Source organism: Eleutherodactylus coqui, chromosome 11 (genome assembly GCF_035609145.1).
Source record: "Eleutherodactylus coqui strain aEleCoq1 chromosome 11, aEleCoq1.hap1, whole genome shotgun sequence".
NCBI lineage: Eukaryota > Metazoa > Chordata > Amphibia > Anura > Eleutherodactylidae > Eleutherodactylus > Eleutherodactylus coqui.
The window spans coordinates 9,116,934-9,137,435 of record NC_089847.1 but is presented as its reverse complement, the minus strand read 5'-3'; the positions used below and the strand labels follow the sequence as shown (position 1 = coordinate 9,137,435).

The following is a 20,502-nucleotide window of genomic DNA, read 5'->3' as shown; positions in this document are numbered from 1 at the left end:
ACACGCGGCTCTGCCACATGCACGTCGCCCGTGCCACACGCGGCTCTGCCACCTGCACGTCGCACGCACTTACGCTCTGCTCTGAGTGGAAGCAAGTGTTGTGGACAGATGAATCACAGTCCACCATCTTCCGATCGGATGGTGGCATGTGCGTGTGGCGGTTGTCTGGAGAGCGGTTTCTACGTGACTGCATCGTGTCAACAGTGAAGTTTGGAGGAGGTTCTGTTATGTTGGGGGGATTCTGCCAGGAAGGACTAGGACCATTAGTTATAGTGAAGTCCATCCTCAACACCAACGGGTACAGAGACATCCCGGACAATGTGGCATCACCTCCCTGTAGTAATACTTTATACAGCTTTGTGTCTCCACCATCCTGACCGAGCGCCATGTTTATGCCCAGGACCGCGACGGTAACAAGAGGGCATCCGCTACGTCTAGAAGAAAGCAGGTTTCATCACCAATACAGAAGGGGGTTCTTTACTGTAAGAGCAGTGAGACTGTGGAACTCTGTGCCTGAGGACGTGGTGATGGCAAAATCCATAGAGGAGTTTAAGAGGGACTAGAGGTCTTCTTAGAGTGCTATGATATTACAGGACATAGACATTAGGGGACCAGCGGGGGTGTTTATCTTGAATGTTGATCCAGGGATTACTCTGGCTGCCATTATGGAGTCGGGAAGGACTTTTTTTTCTTCCAAATGAGCTAAATTGTTGTTGTGTTTTTTGTTTTTTTTGCCTTCCTCTGGACCAAAAAGGGGGGTGGAGGGTCTCAAACAGACTAAACTAGATGGACATTGTCTTCATTCAGCCTAACGTACTGTGTTACCGTGTCATACGGCACGCAGTGTGGGGGAGCAGAATGTCTGCAAACTTCATTGGCTGCCCAAAGTCCGGATCTCAGTCCCATCGCGGGTCTGTGAGACAAACTAGAATGCCGTATCAGCGCGCCCAACATACCCATCATACCACCCATCACTATCTGAGGCTCCTGGAGGAAAGGAGGCAAATCCCTCCATACCCTTCTATGTGCGCCCCAATACTTGTGTCAGCATGGTGTATATGTATTGTTATCAGACAGCAGCGTCTCACTGTGGGGTGAAACCAGAAGTTGTCTTCCTGTAATGAGGGCCGTGCTGGAGAGCAGAGCCCCCTTGTGGTGAATTCTGACATTTTTGGTATTTCCAGTAAAATGACAGTTTCAGGCAGATGTCCCAGTTCAGTTATCAGGAATCATCTGCAGTTGTATGTTATCCCTAAAACCGATGAACTGCAGCGAAGGCAAAATCAAGGCTTAGGTTTTTAGATTTTTATATATATATATATATATATATATATATCTCCCCTCTGTACAAGGGGTTGTATGGGAGGTGGCACATAAACTGCAGTTGTAATGTAGTTGCTGCGCCAATCTGAGCTCTCGGACTGCACTACATATCTACATAGTGATGCTACCAGATAGTCGTTAAACCCACAACTTGCCTTATAGCATCACAGAGGCGGGTATAGTAGAACGTTTCAGCCTTCTTAACTTTCTAACTCACATATTTGCTCTCTTCACTTTATGGGTGAATTCACACGGTGCGGATATTCAGCGCAGGTCCTACGGGGGCGAAATACACCGCAGCGTACAGCACATCAGGCTGACTCGGCGGCGGCCGCATGTTCACTCTGTGCATTAGATGCCCACATCAGACCCAGCTTGAAAGCGGTTGGCGACAGACAGAAACGTTGTATCATGTCTGGATAGACTTTTCGTTTGAATGGAGGGAGTTTACATTCTGAATAGCTTATTATCCGTGAAGTGTAATAACTCGAGTAAGTCTCCATTCATGCCAGCAGTAGGCCGGCTTCACACGGGCGAGATTCTTGCATTGCGATACGCTGAAATCTCACATGAATATGAACCCCGTCCTTTTGAATGAGGGTTCAAATTCAGATGAGCAAATTTTTTCCCCGCATTGCCTCATAGAACGTCCTATCTTTGGCGTGCCCTCGCGTCGCCCATTGCTGTCAATGGGGCTGGCGGCAGCATCGTAATGTGTGCTCGGTGTACGTGAGTGCGCTGCGATGTGAGGTCTCCCCATTGAAAAGAATGGAAGACACTCTGCGATCCTCCGCCACGGCTGGCAACTACTTGATATAACACCTCCTCGCATCCATAGGGAAATCGCATGTTGGCGAGTGTGATATTGGGCCGGGATTGGATCCATCAGCAAACCGCACACTTTGTCTCCATTTCGCTTCCGTTTCTTATCAGCGTGTGACGCATTTGTTGATTTATACAGAACTGCCCCATTTCATTCTGTTCCCACTGACTTCCATCATGGTTGCGTTAGTTTGAACGGAAGACATAGCGCTGCAGACGTCCGTGTCCTCGCCCGTATTGTCCCTGCACTTGTCTTCTTCTTCTCACAAGCCGGACCCCATCAGATAACTCTCTGTTGTTTTCTTCCTCTGTAGGAAGTGGAGAGGGAGATCTCCTTCCGGACGGAGTGCGGCCTGTACTATTCCTATTACAAGCAGATGCTTCACGCTCCGTCCATCGCACAAGGTACAGCCGGTCTGAGAACCCCACCGCCAGCAATACGGATGGGGCAGGAACTTGGAGACCCCACCCAAATAGCAATGCTTTCCCACAGTGCAGTCATGGAGGAGCCTAACCTAGTTGCGTCACAAGGCATTACTTCCATACGGCGGCTGCAGTGCAACTGGAAATAATTAGTCATTAGGTGGCCACTTAGTGGGGTCTGCAGATGTTCACGGTTAGACATGTGTTCACAGGGTGTGCAAAGGGTATGGAAGGTTTCTTGTAGCTTGCAAGGCCTTGTTGGAGCTTCCGTTGCATCTTCCATGTAGTTAACCCCTCAATCACACTGGTGTTGTTGCTTAACCCCTTAGGCCTCTCACACAGGCGTTTTCTTACAGCATTTAACACGCATTTTCAACACGTTGTTAATAAGAAAGATGGAAAAATGCCTCTACAGCGCCATCTATTGGATGGCAGCATTCCTTCAAATCAAAGTGACTTATAATAAGGTTAACCCTTTCCAATCCCCGTCTAACGTCTTCCTACGTTCTGATTGAAGCTTGTACAGCTCCAATGTCAGAAGACATGCGACAGGGTATTCTTACCGTCTATTGCCAGCCACTCCGCTGTTGGAGCCTCTCTGGAGCACGCACTGGCTTTTGCCAGCAGATGGCACCGTTACATAACAGTAAAAAGAGAAAGTCTTTTAGGAAGCCCTGAATCCAAAATAACAATGATTGGGAATATGAAACCAAGCCAGAAGCCTGCTGCACACTGATGAGGGGCAACCACCCCAAAACAGTCTGTCTGCATGGTCGTCTGGCTTGGTTTCATATTCCCAATTTGTTCGTTCATATGATAAGCACATCCTCGGACTCCTCGGGACCTGCAGGTTTCAGCTTTATATGGACCTCTCAGTATGTTGGGAGTCGTAGTTTGAAAACAACTGGGGAGCCTCAGAGACCCCTAAATAAACCGCTGGATCGTAATATAGAGTAAAACATGACAATCGGCTTATATCCCTGTAGTTATAGATTAGTGATTCTAGGGCAGGGATGCGCACAATACTCGTTCCTCTAAATACATTCTATAGCAACTTCTGCTCCTAAACAGCCTCTTGGACCGGTCGGCGCTGCGGGCTGCCCATATCTATCCACCAGGAGACGGAGCGTCCTCCACCATATCCAGTCGGGATGCCAGAGCTGTAGAGTCGCACTACAATGTTCGGCTCTGACTCCATACTGGATTGGAGATGGTGTTGGACGCTCCGTCTCCTACCGCAGGGTATGAGCCGCCCGCAGCACAGATTGCTACTGTCTCATGCTGCTAGTTGGTTGCGAAGTTTCAAAACCAACTTCTATGCGAACTCCTGCATTGTAATATTTTTCTGTGTGATTGCCGGACACATTATGCCTATACGTTATATATATGTATTTCTGCAGGAGTGGGAATCCGGGGTCACATTTCCAGAATCCCATTACCTAATGCAACAGTGACACTTGCTAATAAATTGGCTTCCTTCGCCTCTAACCCTACACTTGGCTATAAATGTGCTTTAGGCCTCCCTCACACAGGGCGTTTGCAGAAACGCAGCATTTTTCAACGCTGCGTTACTGCAGATTCCGCCCCGTTTCAGCAGCGCTGGCATACTTTATGCCAGCGTTTTGGCAAGAATGCTGAAAAGGAAAAAAAAAGTAATACTCACCTAGCCGCTGCAGTCCGGGTCACAGCCGCGGGTCTCTGCCGCTGATCCGGGCTTCCCCGTCACTCCCAAGTCTATTGCCGGAGGCCAGGTTTGAGAACCCCGCCTCCGGCAATAGAGTGCTGTGATTGGTTGTCGGTTCTTGCTTGATGCCCAATCACAGCCCTTCATCGACTGTCTCAGCCAATTAGAGCTTGCCGGCGCTGATTGGCTGAGACAGTCAATGAAGGGCTGTGATTGGGCATTGACCGTGCCGATGCCCAATCACAGCACTCTATTGCCGGAGGCGGGGTTCTCAAACCTGGCCTAGGGCAATAGACTTGTGAATGCAGGGGAAGCCCGGATCAGCGGCAGAGACCAGCGGCCGCGACCCGGACTGCAGCGGCTAGGTGAGTATTAACTTCCTTTTTTGCTCTCTACCTAGCTGGGCAGATTTTCGGGGTAGGGCTTATATTGCAAGCCCTCACCCCAAAAATCGGCGAGCGGTTAACGCTGCCAAAAACGCGGCACCAAGTGTTGCCGCGTTTTCAGCAGTGCTAAAACCGCTGCCCATTCATTTTAATGGGCGACGCAGGGCTGAAAACGCCCCAAAATAGAATTTGCATCGCTGTCAAAGCGCAGCGTTGGGAGGCGCTGCGTTTTCAGCCCTGTGTGAGCAGCCCCATTGAAATGAATGGGGGTGTTGTTCAGCGTTTAGTGCTGGGCTGAAAAGGCAGCGCTAAACGCTGTATAAAACGCCCTGTGTGAGGGAGGCCTTACGGTGATGACAATTTGCACTGTCTGCACTATCGCTGTCCCCCGCAGCGCTGAGCCTCTGTACATTGCCTGCAGGTATCGCCGACCTGATCTATGACAATAAAACGGAGTCCATGAGAACAATTAATATTCTGGAACGAATGAACGTGTACCAGGAAGTCGTCCTCGCGGTGATCTACAGGGCCCTTAACTTGTGGGTAAGTAGAAGCTGCCTAAAGAACACTTTTTTAGATGTTCTTCTCCTGTTACTGGGATATGCCATGACTTTATGATCAGTGGCCGTCCGGCCTCGGAGACCCCCCCCCCCCCTCCACGATCAGGAGAATAAGGGGCTGCAGTTTCCTGCATATTTGGCTGTCGTTGGGCGCCACTGTGCAAGGAAAGCTGAAACAGAAAAGCAACACTAATGGCGCCTTCACACTGGCGAGAAAATCGTGCGAGATTTGCGCATTGCGAGACGAACAAAAATAAAACCCATTCTTTTGAGTGGGTTCATTCACATTTGCGATGTTCTCCTGCATGGCACTGCGCTGTGATGTGATGCAGGAAACACATTGCAGCATGTCTGTTCTTTTTGTGATCTCGCCCGTTGTCACCAACAGGGCTGGCGGCAGCATCGGCGGCCCTGTTGAAAACAGTGGGAGAATATCGCGATCTCCTGCCGCGGCGGGGATGAAGAGAAGCCCTGCAGGGATGCCAGGCTGTTTCCATGTGCAAACGTCTCGCATCCAGGGGTTTTCAGAAGGATTGCTAGGGCGATATCGGGCCGCGAACTCCGCAGGGGGTCGCAGAGTTTTCAACGGGAGCCCTCGCATCGTGTGCACCTAGCACTGGGTGCGATGCTGCCGCCGGCCCCATTGAAAATAATTGATGCTGCGATGCAAGAGCACAAAGATAGAACATGCCACTATTTGTTTCATGTGTATGAGCCCATGAATGGGGTTCGTATTTGTGCGTCTCGCACAAATCTTGCGTGATTTTCTCACCCGTGTGAAGCCGGCCCAGGGTACGGGCAGAGAGCGCCCATGTGCTGCAGGTTTTCCACAGTGGCAAAAATCTACACCAAATGATGTAGATTTTACTGCGGATTTTGCCACAGATTTCACCCTTTGCATTGCAGTGAAATCCATAGCAAACATTTGGCATCTCATATCTGCAGTCTATATCAGCTCATGGATGAGATTTGTTACTACGTGGGGGGGGTATATTTCTGTTTATTATGTAATACAGGGGCACTATGGCAGCAGGGTTGTCCAATAACCGGAGAACCCCCTTAATTCCAAAGTCAGACGCCACAATTTAAGGGAATCTGTCAGGACCTGAAAGTACCATAAACTAAGGCTCATAGGACAGAGGCCGCTGAGTCAGGATTTGGCTTCTTATGCTCACCTGTCACCCCTTAGCCTTGCTGTCCACCGGGGTTCGGTGTACGGCTTGGGCTCATGTCTTCAGTTTACATGCACAGACATTGCTTTCTTTGAGGCACGCACGGAAAGATGAGTCTGTTCCAAGTCCCGAGAGATGGCGTGCCTACAGGCTGAAAGGTGAGTATAAAAAGCCCCCCCTCCTCCGATGCAATGGCCCCTGTCCTATGTGCCAACAAGCTTGGTTTAGGGCGCTCTTAGGACCTGACAGCTTCCATGTAATTCAGACTCCAGATGTCAGACCCCACAATTTATTCAGACCCCCTAAATTAAAACTCTATTACAGACCCAGATGAAACTCCTAAATCAAACCCCAAAATTAATCAGGGCAGACAAAGAAACCGGATAGAGGGTCCGTGTGCTGCACCACTGTTTGCTCTATACACTGCGGGGGTGTAAACGGTAACTAGAGAAGTTGATGCTGCTTCTACGCTGCAGTAGAGAGGATCATCTCCACTTGTATTTCTGTGTTTTGCATCTGGCAGAGTCACCTGGAGCCGGTGTACTTGTACATCTACACGCTCTTCGGCCTTCAGACGGTCTACGTGGCGGCTCTGTACGTTAACAGCTGGCTGCTCAGTGGGACGTGGCTTTCTGGATCATTAGCGGCTTTATGGTACATTGTTAACAGGTAAGCTTCAGCGCAGGGCGCTCGCGTCATAAACGGCAGGCTGGCGATCGTCTGCGATGAGCAGAAGTCATTGAACAGCTGCAGCGCGTCAGGAAACCGTGAGGAGTTGTATGCAAAACTGTCCAGGCCTGTAAACTGGGGGCCGAACGTATCCTGATCGTCTCGGTAAAACTTTCTCATGTGCAGTGAATGGTAAATGCAGTATATGAAATCTCTTAGCAAAATGCCGGATCATGTAGCGATGTCATTAACCCTTTAAGGAGCAAGTGCCTAAATATACAACAAGTGCGTACAGCCAGTGATAGATGTACAGCGCGGGATTAAAGCCTCTGCTCCTGCAATCTAGCAGGATCAGGTTGGGTCCTCAGCTGTTAGTTACAGCTAAAAACCCAGAAGAGAAGGGAGAAGCATTTTTTAACCGATTCTGCCTTTTCCTTTCCTGGATACATAGCACTTAATGATCGCTATGTACTCAAAAGGGAAATTGGAAGTATGATTTCCACTATGTGACCCGACAATCATGAGACCGGCAGGTGCCCCCTGTTACAGCAGTCTATTGTCACTATAGGGGATGTTTTCTCCTTTAACTTGGGCCACTACAGTGGAAAAGTGTCAAATACAAAAAGAAAAATACAATGTGAATGACTCCCAGAGGTCCTCTATGACGTCACGGGGGTCACAGATGTTAAAAAAAATTGTAACAAAAATAAGTTTGAAAAATATTACAGAATAAATATATATACTTAAAAAAGAAAATTACCTGACGCTAACCAAAACGGCGCATACTAACCAAAACGGCGCATACTGACCAAAACGGCGCATACTGACCAAAACGGCGCATACTGACCAAAACGGCGCATACTGACCAAAACGGCGCATACTGACCAAAACGGCGCATGCTAACCAAAACGGCGCATGCTAACCAAAACGGCGCATGCTAACCAAAACGGCGCATACTGACCAAAACGGCGCATACTGACCAAAACGGCGCATACTGACCAAAACGGCGCATACTGACCAAAACGGCGCATACTGACCAAAACGGCGCATACTGACCAAAACGGCGCATACTGACCAATACGGCGCATGCTAACCAAAACGGCGCATGCTAACCAAAACGGCGCACCCTGACCAAAACGGCGCACACTGACCAAAACGGCGCACACTGACCAAAACGGCGCACACTGACCAAAACGGCGCACACTGACCAAAACGGCGCACACTGACCAAAACGGCGCACACTGACCAAAACGGCGCACACTAACCAAAACGGCGCACACTGACCAAAACGGCGCACACTGACCAAAACGGCGCACACTGACCAAAACGGCGCACACTGACCAAAACGGCGCACACTAACCAAAACGGCGCATACTAACCAAAACGGTCGCCGTATGCGCTCTATAATCCAAAGCTATAAATATTATATATCAAAGCGTCAGAAACAAAATGAGAAACCCGTTCCTGTACTTTACTTTAGCGTAAATTAACTAAATTAAAAAAAAAAAACTTTTAAAAAAATCTTTTTTTTTAAATTTTTTTACTCCCAATATAACTAAAAAGCAGGAAATAAAGTCAGTGAAAAAAGATATAACAAATAGCCCTATATGTCATGTTTAGGTACGAAGCAGCCTGGTCCTTAAGGGGTTATTTCCACCGTTTATACATTTATTGCGATTCCACATGATGGGCCATTCAGCGCTTTGGGAAAGCTGGGTGACAACCCCCATGTTAGCGGTGATGAAACTAAATTGGTTGGCACCTAGACTCTGAAGACACAGACAAGTGCTATACTTCTAATAATGATCTTTATTTGTACAGCGCCGATTCATTCTGCAGCGCTTTCAAAGCACGGAATAAGTTGGCGCTATACAAATGAAGATTACTGTTCACACATAGCGGATTTGGAGTAGTTTTTCTGCGGTGGAAAATCGTCACCAAATTGCGAAACAAAATCACCGCCCGACTTCACCCCTGCAATCGAAAGGGTGAATTCTGCTGTGGATCTGCATCAAAATCCGCAGTGCAAAATATGCTGCAGATCTTGGTGTAGATCCACAGCAAAACCCACCATGTGTGAACGCAACCTAAAGGCACACACAATAAATGCCTGGTAGGTGTGAGTCCCACCTCTGGGCCCGGTGCCGATCTCCAGAACTGCGGGCCTACATCCCACCTGATGAGTGGAACGGATCACCGACCTATACAACCACCATTCCACTCACTCTGCCTGGATGCAGCTGCCAGGCGGAACGGAGGGCCCTTGTTCTGCAGATAGATGCAGGTCCTACCTCTGGTACTCGTCCAATACTTATGGCACATCCTGTGTGTATGTCATAAAAGTTGGAAATGTTCCTTTAAAAAGTAAGTCCTCCTTATATCTCTTGTATATCTGTTTCTCGGGAACCTGAGGAACAAGCTATTTGGCGGTCATAACTCCTACAGTTGTCTTCCGGCTTTCCTACAGTCCTGACTGGCAAGTCTTCCTGGGTATGGAGCACGCCAGGAAAGACAAGTTCTCTAAGCTTTCATTGAAAGTTTATTAGGACTTCTGTGTATTATAACTGGTGAAGTAACCTTGCCTCGTCTTCAGAAGCGTTGTGTCTGGATGTATTTGCGCTGATCGACTGCTTTGTTTTCCTTGGACAGAATTGACACAACCCGGGTAGAATTCACCATTCCTCTGAGAGAAAACTGGGCTCTCCCATTCTTTGCCGTCCAGATAGCAGGAATTTCCTATTACCTGAGACCTGGTCTAACACTGCTAAGAATGGTAAGTATAATGAATACATTGTATTGTGTGGGATCGATTGATTGGCCATTAACGTTCCATCTTCACCTGGTCTGCATGTAGTCACTGTGCATAGAAGGCAATAATGATACTATCAGATGAGGGAGCTTTAAGGGGTTTCCTGGGACTCCAGTATTGATGACCTACCCATGATCAGCTGCTTGAAGAGGCTCCTGCACTCACCCAAGCCCTGCAGCTGATCGTGGGGGTCCTGAGCATTGGACCACCAACGATTGGATGTTGATGACCCTTCCTAACTGAAGGTCATCAGTATTGGAGCCCAGGAAGACCCCCTTTTAGTTGCATCTCATTAAGTAGTTTAATTTTTTTTTTTTTAAAGCTGGAAAATATTAGGAAACTTAAAGGATACTTTGATACTGACCAAAAGTCGCCCGAATAATCGTTCAAAAGAGCGATTACGGGTGACTTTCTGTCCCATGTAAATATGGGACCTAACAGGGCAAGTGAGTGGGAATTGTTCACTTGTTGGAGTCGCTTGAATTTCAGCTCACCTCAAAACCAGATGACTGTCGACCCGCGGAAGTAGTCAGTTGTTCATCTGTGAAGGACTGCCTGTTTACTCTGCATGGAGTTGGGCGGCCAGAAGAGATCTCCGTAGCACTCCACTTCCAATTAATTAATGTCTATCGCTCCTTTGTGAGCGATAGACATTAATTAGGAGTGGTAATCGTTGGGGCGGCTGTTGGGCGCCTAAGCACCTGACAGTCGCCCCGTGTAAAAGTTCCCTAAGTCTTTTCTGCATCCAGTTATGTGCACAGCTGTAACCCTGCAAGATGCCAGAAGAGCATAGTAATGTACTGGACTGCTGTCTTGTGTCGTAGTGACTTCATAATGTTGGCACAATTTAATCAAAGGTTTCTTAAAGGGGTTCTCCACTTTGGACAGTTTGTACTTGTTAGAAGGGACCCTTGACAATAACTTGATCAAAAAGTGTCTCTCCTGTTGGTCCTTCAGTGATCAGCTGTAATCTTTGAGGAAACCAGGCAGTAAGTGTTCAATTTCTCTACAGTGCCCCCAGAGGGAAAATGAAGTATTACACAGTGAATCTTCTAGCCCTTCTTCCATCTTTGGAGTCTTCAGGAATAGCAGTTTGTGACTTGTTTCCTGGTTTCTCCTTTTCTTTCTTTTATATGTTGATTTAATTTCATATTTCTATCCAGAGACTGTCCCTTCTTGTAGTGTTCATCTCTACGTTCATCTTCAGTCTCACCTGGCAGTTCAACCAGTTTGTTCTGCTCATACAAGGCCTTGCTGTCTTTGCTCTGGATTGTCTGGACTTGATACCAGCCAACAAGGTAAGGCCAACAGTCAACGTAATGCTTGAGACCTTTGTAAGCGGCTTCATGAGATCCTCATATTTTTGTACTGTAGCAACGACATATTCTGCAGCGCAGTACAATAATAATATAAGTGCGTAGTAGTGGGGAGGAGATACGGGTAAGGTACAGTATGGAGATCAATCAGTCACAACATTAATAATCTCTTCCTCCAAAAAGCTATCATAATATGTGGACACCAACACTTCAGAATGCAGCGGTCTGTCCCGATGGATAAGGGAAACTTTGGGGGGTCATGTATCAGTGGTGATGTATGGCACTTAAGGGCTCAGTCAGACGGGCGTTTATTGCCGCGATTTGCGCATGCGCATGCGTCCAGCGATTTTATAAAACCATTGCTTTGCAATGGTATCGGACACATGAGCGCTTTTTATGCGCTCGTCCGATAAATTATAGAACAAAAAAATCGCAGATCGCACCTATCTGCGATCTGCGATTCCTGTTCTCTTCTGTATATGCGCTCAATGGGGCCGGCGGCAGCAGCGCTGACCCCATTGAGAACATATAGAAGACAAATCATTCTTCTCTGCCACAGCTGTTACAGCTGTGGCAGAGAAGAACGATGTTTGCCCATTGAATTCAATGGAGCGGCAATACAGCCGCTCCATTGAAAGCAATGGGCTGCCGGCGTGCGTGGGGTGAATTGTCGGGAAGGGGTTAAATATATAAACCCTTCCCTGCAATTCATCCTAAAATGTGTTAAAATAAAAAAAATTGTATACTCACCTTTCCGCTGCAGCCGGAGTCCAGCCGCGGCCGCTGTCAGTTCTCCTGAACTGCTTCTTGGCACTATTCAGCCGGCGGGGATTTAAAATCCCCGCCTGCTGAATGATCTGCCTCTGATTGGTCACAGCCTGACCAATCAGAGGCTGAAAACACTCACACACCCATTCATGAATTCATGAATGGGTGAGTGACTGCTGCCTCTCAGCGCTGAGCCAATCAGGGGGCAGGTCTGACTCACACCCTCTTCACACCCACTGCAGGACGGCCGCTCGGAGCTCCGGCTGCAGGCAGGTGAGCATACAATTTTTTTTTATTTTTACACATTTTAGGATGAATTGCAGGTAAGGGCTTATATATTTAAGCCCTTACCGACAATTCATCCCGGGCTCGCCCGCAGCGCATTGCTTTAAATGGAGGCGGCTGTATTGCCGTCTCCATTGAATGCAATGCGCTGGACAGCTCTGGCCCGTTTCTAATGAAACGCGGCTAGGAGCAGATTTTCGGGCGATTTGCGGGCGACTTGCGCGCATCGGTCACGCGATTTGCGGATGCGCATCCGTCATGCGATCCGCAAATCGCGCGAAAAAACGCCCGTCTGACTAAGGCCTAAAGGGGTTGTCCCGCGAAAGCAAGTGGGGTTATACACTTCTGTATGGCCATATTAATGCACTTTGTAATGTACATTGTGCATTAATTATGAGCCATACAGAAGTTATTCACTTACCTGTTCCATTGCTGGCGTCCCCGTCTCCATGGCTCCGTCTAATTTCAGCGTCTAATCTCCCGATTAGACGCGCTTGCGCAGTCCGGTCTTCTCCCTTCTGAATGGGGCCGCTCGTTCTGGAGAGCTGCTCCTCGTAGCTCCGCCCCGTCACGTGTGCCGATTCCAGCCAATCAGGAGGCTGGAATCGGCAATGGAACGCACAGAGCCCACAGTGCACCATGGGAGAAGACCTGCGGTCCACCGTGGGTGAAGATCCCGGCGGCCATCTTCGCAAGGTAAGTAAGTCACCGGAGCGCGGGGATTCGGGTAAGTACTATCCGTTTTTTTTTTTAAATCCCTGCATCGGGTTTGTCTCGCGCCGAACGGGGGGGCTATTGAAAAAAAAAAAAACCCGTTTCGGCGCAGGACAACCCCTTTAAGGGGTTTTCCGGACAAATGTTATTCATGACCTATCCTCCGAAAAGGTCATCAATAGCTGATTGGCTGGAGTCCAACGCTCGGGACGCCGGCTGATCAGTTAATCGTGCGCACGCTGTCAGTGTTTAGCTGTGCAAAATGTGTTGCGGCCAAAGTCCCTTTGTAGCCCCTTCCTGGTTAGTACATCTGACTTTGGTGCTCGATGACCGAGATGTTGCATGCTTGATCTTTACTCTTTCTTCCGGCTTTCTGCTCTGCTAGGTGAGGAGTCTGTACTTGATCCAAGCGGCAAGTCTGGTCCTGGTGTGCATCCTGCAGTTCTTTAATACCATGATCCTGGGATCTCTGCTCCTCAGCTTCATTTTGGCTGCAGTTATGGCCCAAAAACTACAGGTGAGCAATGGTTGTAATGAGGTGGCCGGGCTGCTGCGAGCCTCTTACACAGTCTGATACCCGGGCAATGATGGTTTTTCAAATATTATTTTGCCAGATCATCAGGCCGTGTAAATATGCCGTTGATCGGACACTTGCAAATGCTTGTTTGTCGGCATATTGTATCTTTTATGCCGCTTTCACACGAGTGACAAAATCACGCAATTTTCTCGTGATGCGACAGTGTGAGAAATCGCATGTTTGTGAAGCCCATGCTTTCCAATGGGGTTCCTTCATATTCGCGATGTTTTCTCTGATGCTATGTTGCAAGAGAAAAAAATTGCGGCATGTGTGTGTGTATATATATGTATTAATATATTTTTTTTTTTTGTGGCCCATGTTTCCCTATGAAGCGGTCTTGTTTATTGCATTGCATCTCACGAACTAGCTATTTTCATGAGATGGAATACATTTACCTACCCCTAAAATAAGCCCTAGCTGCATTCCCAGAAAAAGGGAATGCTTACCTAGCAGTCTCCGTCCGGGTTCATCTCTGTGCTCTCCGGAGCTCCGCCGTGCATCCTGCAGGCCTCGTCCGCCCACAGAAGATCACTTACTGGTTGTGGGATTCAAAAATCCCGCCTCCAGGAGGCGATGGCTCTGATGGGTTCATTCAGCGCTGCTTTGGTTGGCTGAGCAGAGTTTGAAGAACCAATCATGTTGTGGAGGTGGGACTTATGAATTGGCTGAGCCATGGCATTTAGAGGTATGGCTTATCCGCAATATTTATCGAGGGCAGCAGTGATGCGATGCACGACTTTACGCAGGAAAATGCATCACTGTTTGCTATAAAATCACAGGAGTGCAGCGTTTTTAGTGGTGATATCACTGTCATCTGTGTGAAAGAGGTCTTATGCAAGCATAAAACTGTTGGCCGGTCGGCTGTGTGTCTCGTGGTGTAAACTGTGCGATGTGCAGATGACCAGTGGCCGGGTATGAGGACGAACAATTCTCACAGAATATCTGGAATAAGCACCAAAATACAGTCACAGCCACAAAATGTTCTGTGTGGAGGAGGAACAGTTCTGTTATTAAAGGGGTTGTCTGGGCTCTCTTAAACTAATGACCTATCCTCTGAAAAGGCCATCAGTAGTTGATGGATGGCGGTCGGCCGTCTGGGACCCCCGTCCATCAGCTGATAATCTGGCCCACTGTTCAATACAGTGGGACGGATGTTATCATCAGTAAATAGGGGAGGGAGCGGGGGCGCCGGCTTCACTCCCATTGAAATCAGTGGGAGCGCCGCACTGTTCCACTTCCTGCTCGGCCAGGATGTCTGTAACGAGCAGGAAGCAAAATGGCAGCGCTACAGTGAGAGAGAAGCCAGCGCATTCCCCTCCCTGTCCGCTGATGACAGCGTTTGCCCCATTGTACTGCATACCAGGCCGGACGATTAGCTGATGGACTGGGTCCTGAAGGGCGGACCCCTGTCCATCAACCAACTAGTAATAGCCAATCCAGAGGATAGGTCATCAATTGGAAAGAGCCCGGACAACCCCTTTAAGTCTTGGGACAGAATAATATGTATCTGATGGTTCAAAAATCTGATAATCCGTTAAGTAAGGATTCATTACTTCTGTTTTTTTTTTTTGCAATAGAAAAATCTTAAAAGCGGCCGTTTTTACCGAAGGATTTGCAGCCTCTGCGTTCACGTAGCGATCGTCCTGTGCCTCACGGCGATGATAAATGTGTGTGTGAAGGTAAGTTCTAATAATAAAACTTTTTTTTTTTTAGCCCCCAATGGGCACTGAACTTGTGATATCTGATCACTCATATAGTGTAGTTCAATACCTTAGTATTATACTATAGCAGTGTTTCAGGTATGTGTCAGGACAGCCGCACCTGCCATGCATGGAGCGGAATCGTCTCCCTACCTGCTGCATACCACCCCATGTGCCCGGGACGTAACTGTACACTCTGGCGTCTGAGGGGCTTACATTTCTATCACTCAGCATGAGTCTTTATTGCTTCGCACGGTGCAGTATAGAAAGTATACTGCTGAAATGACAATAAGTACTTGTAGTCCGCCAGTCCTCTTGAAGATTCTCTAAATTAAACTTAAGCGTTAGTCATCTGCATTTATTTCCCCAACAGAAAATCCTCAACCTGCAGTCGGATGAACATATCTTCACGTTCATACAGGCGAAAATGGGCTTTACAACGAGGTACGTTTGTGGCGACTACCTGACTGCGCCTGTTATTAAGGCTCTGATTACATCACATCTAAAGCCTATGTTTGGTGTATACACCGGGAAAACTCCTGGCTTATACTCCAAATGTATCCATAGGGCTCCATGTACCTGACTGAGGCCCAGAAAGGGTCCTTCTAGCCACCATCAGGCCGGTATAAATCACTATGCCTCTTTTTGAGTTATGGAATAGCGTAGTAGATTGCGGCATTCCATATAAAGGTATACAGTGAAAAACGGATACAGCGTAGTATTAAAAAAAAAAATAGAAGCCTATTGGCAACCTATCACAATGTGTGCCTATACGAGGGGATATATTACAGCCTTGCCCCGGAGGTATACCTCAGGAGATCGTCCTGGCATCCACCTCCAATATAGGCTCTTAAAGGGGTTTCTAGAACTTTACAGGATCAACATTGTGTAAAATCTAGAAAAATTAGATATTCACTACTGCGCTGGCGCCCTGGTGTCCTCCGCTTGGACCCCAGAAGATTGGCTGAGTGGTCACATGCACAATGTATGGCACATGACCGCCTGACACTTCTTCCAGGTTCAGAGCGGCTGGTACTAGAGCGCCGCCGCTGGAATAAGGGAGTATCTATTTTTTTCTTTATTTTACCCAGTTTTAAGCCCAGACATTTTTTTTAAAGTCTTGAAAACCCCTTTCATTTTTAATGTGAACAGAATTCTAAGTGTTTGGTCACACATTGTGGAGAATCCGGTGCGGATCTGCTTCAAAATCCACTTCTGCATGTGCTGTACATGGACTTTACTGCAGATTTCACTCCCACATTTAAAGAAGTGAAATCTGCAGTAACAATCAGCAGTATTCCCGCAGTGTGTGAACACACCCAAAGGGCCAAATGAATGCGTTCCCTAATATGCCAGAGCTTCTGCAAGTTCAGGGAGCATAAAAGCATCGGGTGTTTGTCTTATGTTTGTTGCATGCATCGAGGTCAACTAATAAATAGAGATGAGCGAGCGTACTCGGAAAAGCACTACTTGCTCGAGTAATTTGCTTTATCCGAGTATCGCTGTGCTCGTCCCTGAAGATTCGGGTGCCGCTGCGGCTGACAGGTGAGTCGCAGCGGGGAGCAGGGGAGAGCGGGCGGGAGAGAGGGAGAGAAAGATCTTACCTCCGTTCCTTCCCCGCTCTCCCCTGCAGCTCCCCGCTCCGTGCCGGCACCCGAATCTTCAGGGACGAGCACAGCGATACTCGGATAAAGCAAATTACTCGAGCGAGTAGTGCTTTTCCGAGTACGCTCGCTCATCTCTACTAATAAACCATTCTGTCACTTGTCCCGGACGTCCGTGGAGGGTTATATGTGTCACGGCCACCGCAGTGACTAATCCTGCCTGCCGCTTCTTTGCAGAGACTTCGATGCCAACCTATACATTTGTGAGGAGCCGTTCCAGCTTCTGCCATCGGACACGTTTGGGAGACTCTCCGATTCTTTCATGCTTTACCCCTATATTATCGCTCTTCTCTTCTTAATCATTGCGACCGCCATCACCGTGTTCTACAACCTCAGGTATGTCATCTGGCTTTATATTTCTAACATGTTCCATGTATTATGATCCCAGCGGTTTGACATGTGGCCCCCATTTAGAGGGGGTAAATGTAGATAGCTGAAGATGATGAAACTGTTCTATACAGCGATCCAAGAGTCGGACCTCCTGTTCAGCCGGATGTGTCTTAAGCGTTCACTATCCAGCATGGAAGCCTTGCCTTCTATTACAATGTATAGGAATAGATGCAACATACTGGGACTTCTTCCTGGATATCTACATCGGGCATCCATGTGAAATACAGCTTCTAGAGGATCTCTCCGGACTCCTGACATGTCTGTTTTAGTAAATACTTGCATTGCCCACGACCGTTCTGGAACATCTGTTCTTAGAACTCTTCATTGTGCAGTTCCTCAATCATTCATCCTGGACACATGAATATTCACAGTTGGTGGTGGTAACAGTCAGTGCTTAGTCAGAATGGGTGGGGGCACGTTCCTTTAACATAGCAAGAGAAACCAAGTAATCCTGTAGATAGGATACCTTTTAATGGCTAACAAAAATACATGAAGTTGATGCGAGCTTCCGAACCAACGCAGGGTTCTGCTTCAGGCTTAAATTAAATAGATCCGAAGATATATATATATATATATATATATATATATATATATATATATATACATACTTATGACAAGGCAGAGACATGATGTGATTAATTTGCACTTAAAGGAATACTGCAACAGAAATACAAACATCTTTAAATAGTCACTGATGAAGATGTGAAGGTTTTATGGTCTCTGAATTAGTGTTAGGGGGTCACCAGGCCAGCATTGTTAATTGTGCTATAGACGTCTTATACTTCCCAGTCACACATGAATCCTCTTGAACAATTTAGCCCTCTGTTGATAGTGTCAAAAGTTGTTATAAATTTATATTCCTAAATTCTTCAATGGCTTTGTGGTTTTTAAATTGCCTTTCAGTATAATAACTTACTGGCTAACACAGTACCAAACTTTTTTCATTATACTTTTACACATGGAATGGTAACACCCAGTTGTCAAGTTATTTTTAAACTTCCAGGAGGAATAATAGAGGGACAGCACAATGCAGAGTTCTACGAAAAGATACTCCGGCATTGTGATTTCATTGGAAATACAATTATTAACTTAAACAGATATGGCAGGTGAGATGTGAGAGTCCATGCACCTAATCCGTAACACAGAGTTATTCTCCACAGAGTCATAAAGTGACACTCCTGGACCCCCTAACTACAATATATCATATATAATACTAGTCTGCTCTTATGTGGCCGACAGGATGGCCTAGGTGTGAGTGTTGGCTCTATGGCCTCTATAGCTGGGCACCACATGGAGTGCCTACAACTCTAGCATGGAGCCTCTCGGACTCTATGTGCCTCTGCATAGGCCTTATAGTCTTAAATCACTACTGAAGTAGATTTTTTTTCTTTGCTTGTCCGTCTCGGGAAATACATTTTTGTTTTAATGTGTAAAGTGAAGTAGTTTTATAGACTTTTTTTGTTTGCTTTCCAGTAATTCTTCAACTTCTAAGAAGATGAATCAACATGAACAGAAGACGTATCTAGTAAGAGCCGACGTCGCCTACCACCTCATGCACAGCATTCTGTTTGGGTGCCTGGCCATCAGCACTATGAGGTGAGCCGATACTGCAGACTCGTCAACACTGGGGGGAGGTTAGGAAAACTGCTGCAAGGCAAAAGATAAAGTTATTCACAGCAGCCAATCAAGTCACTGCTTGCTTTGTCAGAAGGGTCTGTGAAAACAATAAGATGCAGAATTGGATTGATTGCATGAGATTCGCTCTTTCTAGTTTTGGTAGGTTTAACCTTTCGTGTTCCTCGGTACATTTTCTCATAGACCTAATATTGACAGTGAGCTATTGTGTTACAGAATGAAATATCTCTGGACGTCCCACATGTGTGTGCTTGCTTCTTTCGGACTTGCCAGTATTGATATTTGGGGCGCCGCACTGAGACTGTTACGTCTGCACACACCGCAGAGGGTAAGTACATTGAGTATGCAGCATTATATCCTCCCAGTTATCTCCAAAGAGCAGGAAATTAGTAAATTGTATTGCAAAATAATGAAATAAAAATTATAGCTTAATATGGTTGAAGTGTTGATCTGAGCAGCTGCTTTTTATAATATTGAAGAGGATTTAATTTCCTGTAGATTCCCAGTTAGAAAATCTAGAGATCCCTATATAAAACAATACTTCATGTATTGGTTGTGCTTCCTCTTCTATGCACTAGATGGCAGCATAGTCCTACTTCAGGGATCTCCTAGGAACAAGTGAAAGTTGGCATTTCTTTGCAGCACTGCTCACCAGCTGTTAGATCATGCTGGGAGTTGTAGTTAATCAGCAGCTGAAGAGCCACAGGTTGGAGGCCATTAATTTACAAGAATGCATTATTTTCCAGACCAACACACTCCGATATTCCGCATCTATATTGGTGGTAGTTGCCGTGGTATTCAAGGTAAGAAAAGTATTTATATTTGTTACTCCACACATTACTTGGTAAATTCTAAGTTACAGCCGCACTATTCAGGTATACAGCTAAGGAAAATGGTTAAAATCATTAAAGGAGTTGTATAAGATCAGGAAAACATGGCCTCTTGATTGCTAGAACAGCTCCACTCCTGTCCATGGACTTTGTCTTCTACGCAATTCAGCCCCATTCAAATAAATGAGCCTATTGCATATGGTAGCATTCACAGGTAATGGCAGACCTGGATGCTATTGACTGACATCCAGTTCCCATGGCAACCTATCTGCCCTCCACTACTACATGGCGGAGGGGCGATGGCATCACAGAGCGAGCATCCTTCCTCTGTGAACTTTTTACATGTCGCAATCAACATTGCAGCATGTAAAGGGTAAACAGCCGTGTGGCTGACTGTCGATCACAGCTGGCTCCTACTGCTGATGGCACAGGCTCATTCTGAGTTTACGCCATATATGGGACGTAACTGTATGCCCATTTGCGGGAACCCTTTCCCACCCAGGGTGTATGTACAGTCCTTGGGGGTGGGAATAGGTTAATGCTGCTGGTTTCTTGTGTATTCATACCCATAGAAAACATTTTGGGCCTCCTGTACACAACCTTGTATCATAAAGCCTAAATATAGTTTACACGCATTTCTTTCGGGCCGTGCGTGTAAAAATCATGGGAAAATGCAGAGATTTTATTTCAGGGTCTAGATAGAAAATTAATCTCAGCAATCTGTATGTCGAATGCTATCCTAGCCCAGTGTTTCCCAACTCCAGTCCTCAGGGAC

The 20,502-nt window shown here is 46.9% G+C and overlaps 1 protein-coding gene across 1 annotated transcript in view; it reads left to right on the top strand.

Annotated features, from left to right (window-relative positions):
* DPY19L3 (dpy-19 like C-mannosyltransferase 3) overlaps nucleotides 1-20,502 on the top strand; it is a 51,051-nt gene that overhangs the window by 11,071 nt on the left and 19,478 nt on the right. Inside the window, exons 4-15 of the mRNA XM_066583926.1 lie at nucleotides 2,460-2,550; nucleotides 5,060-5,181; nucleotides 6,894-7,039; nucleotides 9,689-9,812; nucleotides 11,012-11,146; nucleotides 13,317-13,448; nucleotides 15,086-15,187; nucleotides 15,582-15,652; nucleotides 17,050-17,208; nucleotides 18,736-18,858; nucleotides 19,114-19,225; nucleotides 19,644-19,700. Coding sequence (XP_066440023.1) covers nucleotides 2,460-2,550; nucleotides 5,060-5,181; nucleotides 6,894-7,039; nucleotides 9,689-9,812; nucleotides 11,012-11,146; nucleotides 13,317-13,448; nucleotides 15,086-15,187; nucleotides 15,582-15,652; nucleotides 17,050-17,208; nucleotides 18,736-18,858; nucleotides 19,114-19,225; nucleotides 19,644-19,700 — 1,374 coding nt within the window. The remainder of the gene's footprint in view (nucleotides 1-2,459; nucleotides 2,551-5,059; nucleotides 5,182-6,893; nucleotides 7,040-9,688; nucleotides 9,813-11,011; nucleotides 11,147-13,316; nucleotides 13,449-15,085; nucleotides 15,188-15,581; nucleotides 15,653-17,049; nucleotides 17,209-18,735; nucleotides 18,859-19,113; nucleotides 19,226-19,643; nucleotides 19,701-20,502) is intronic.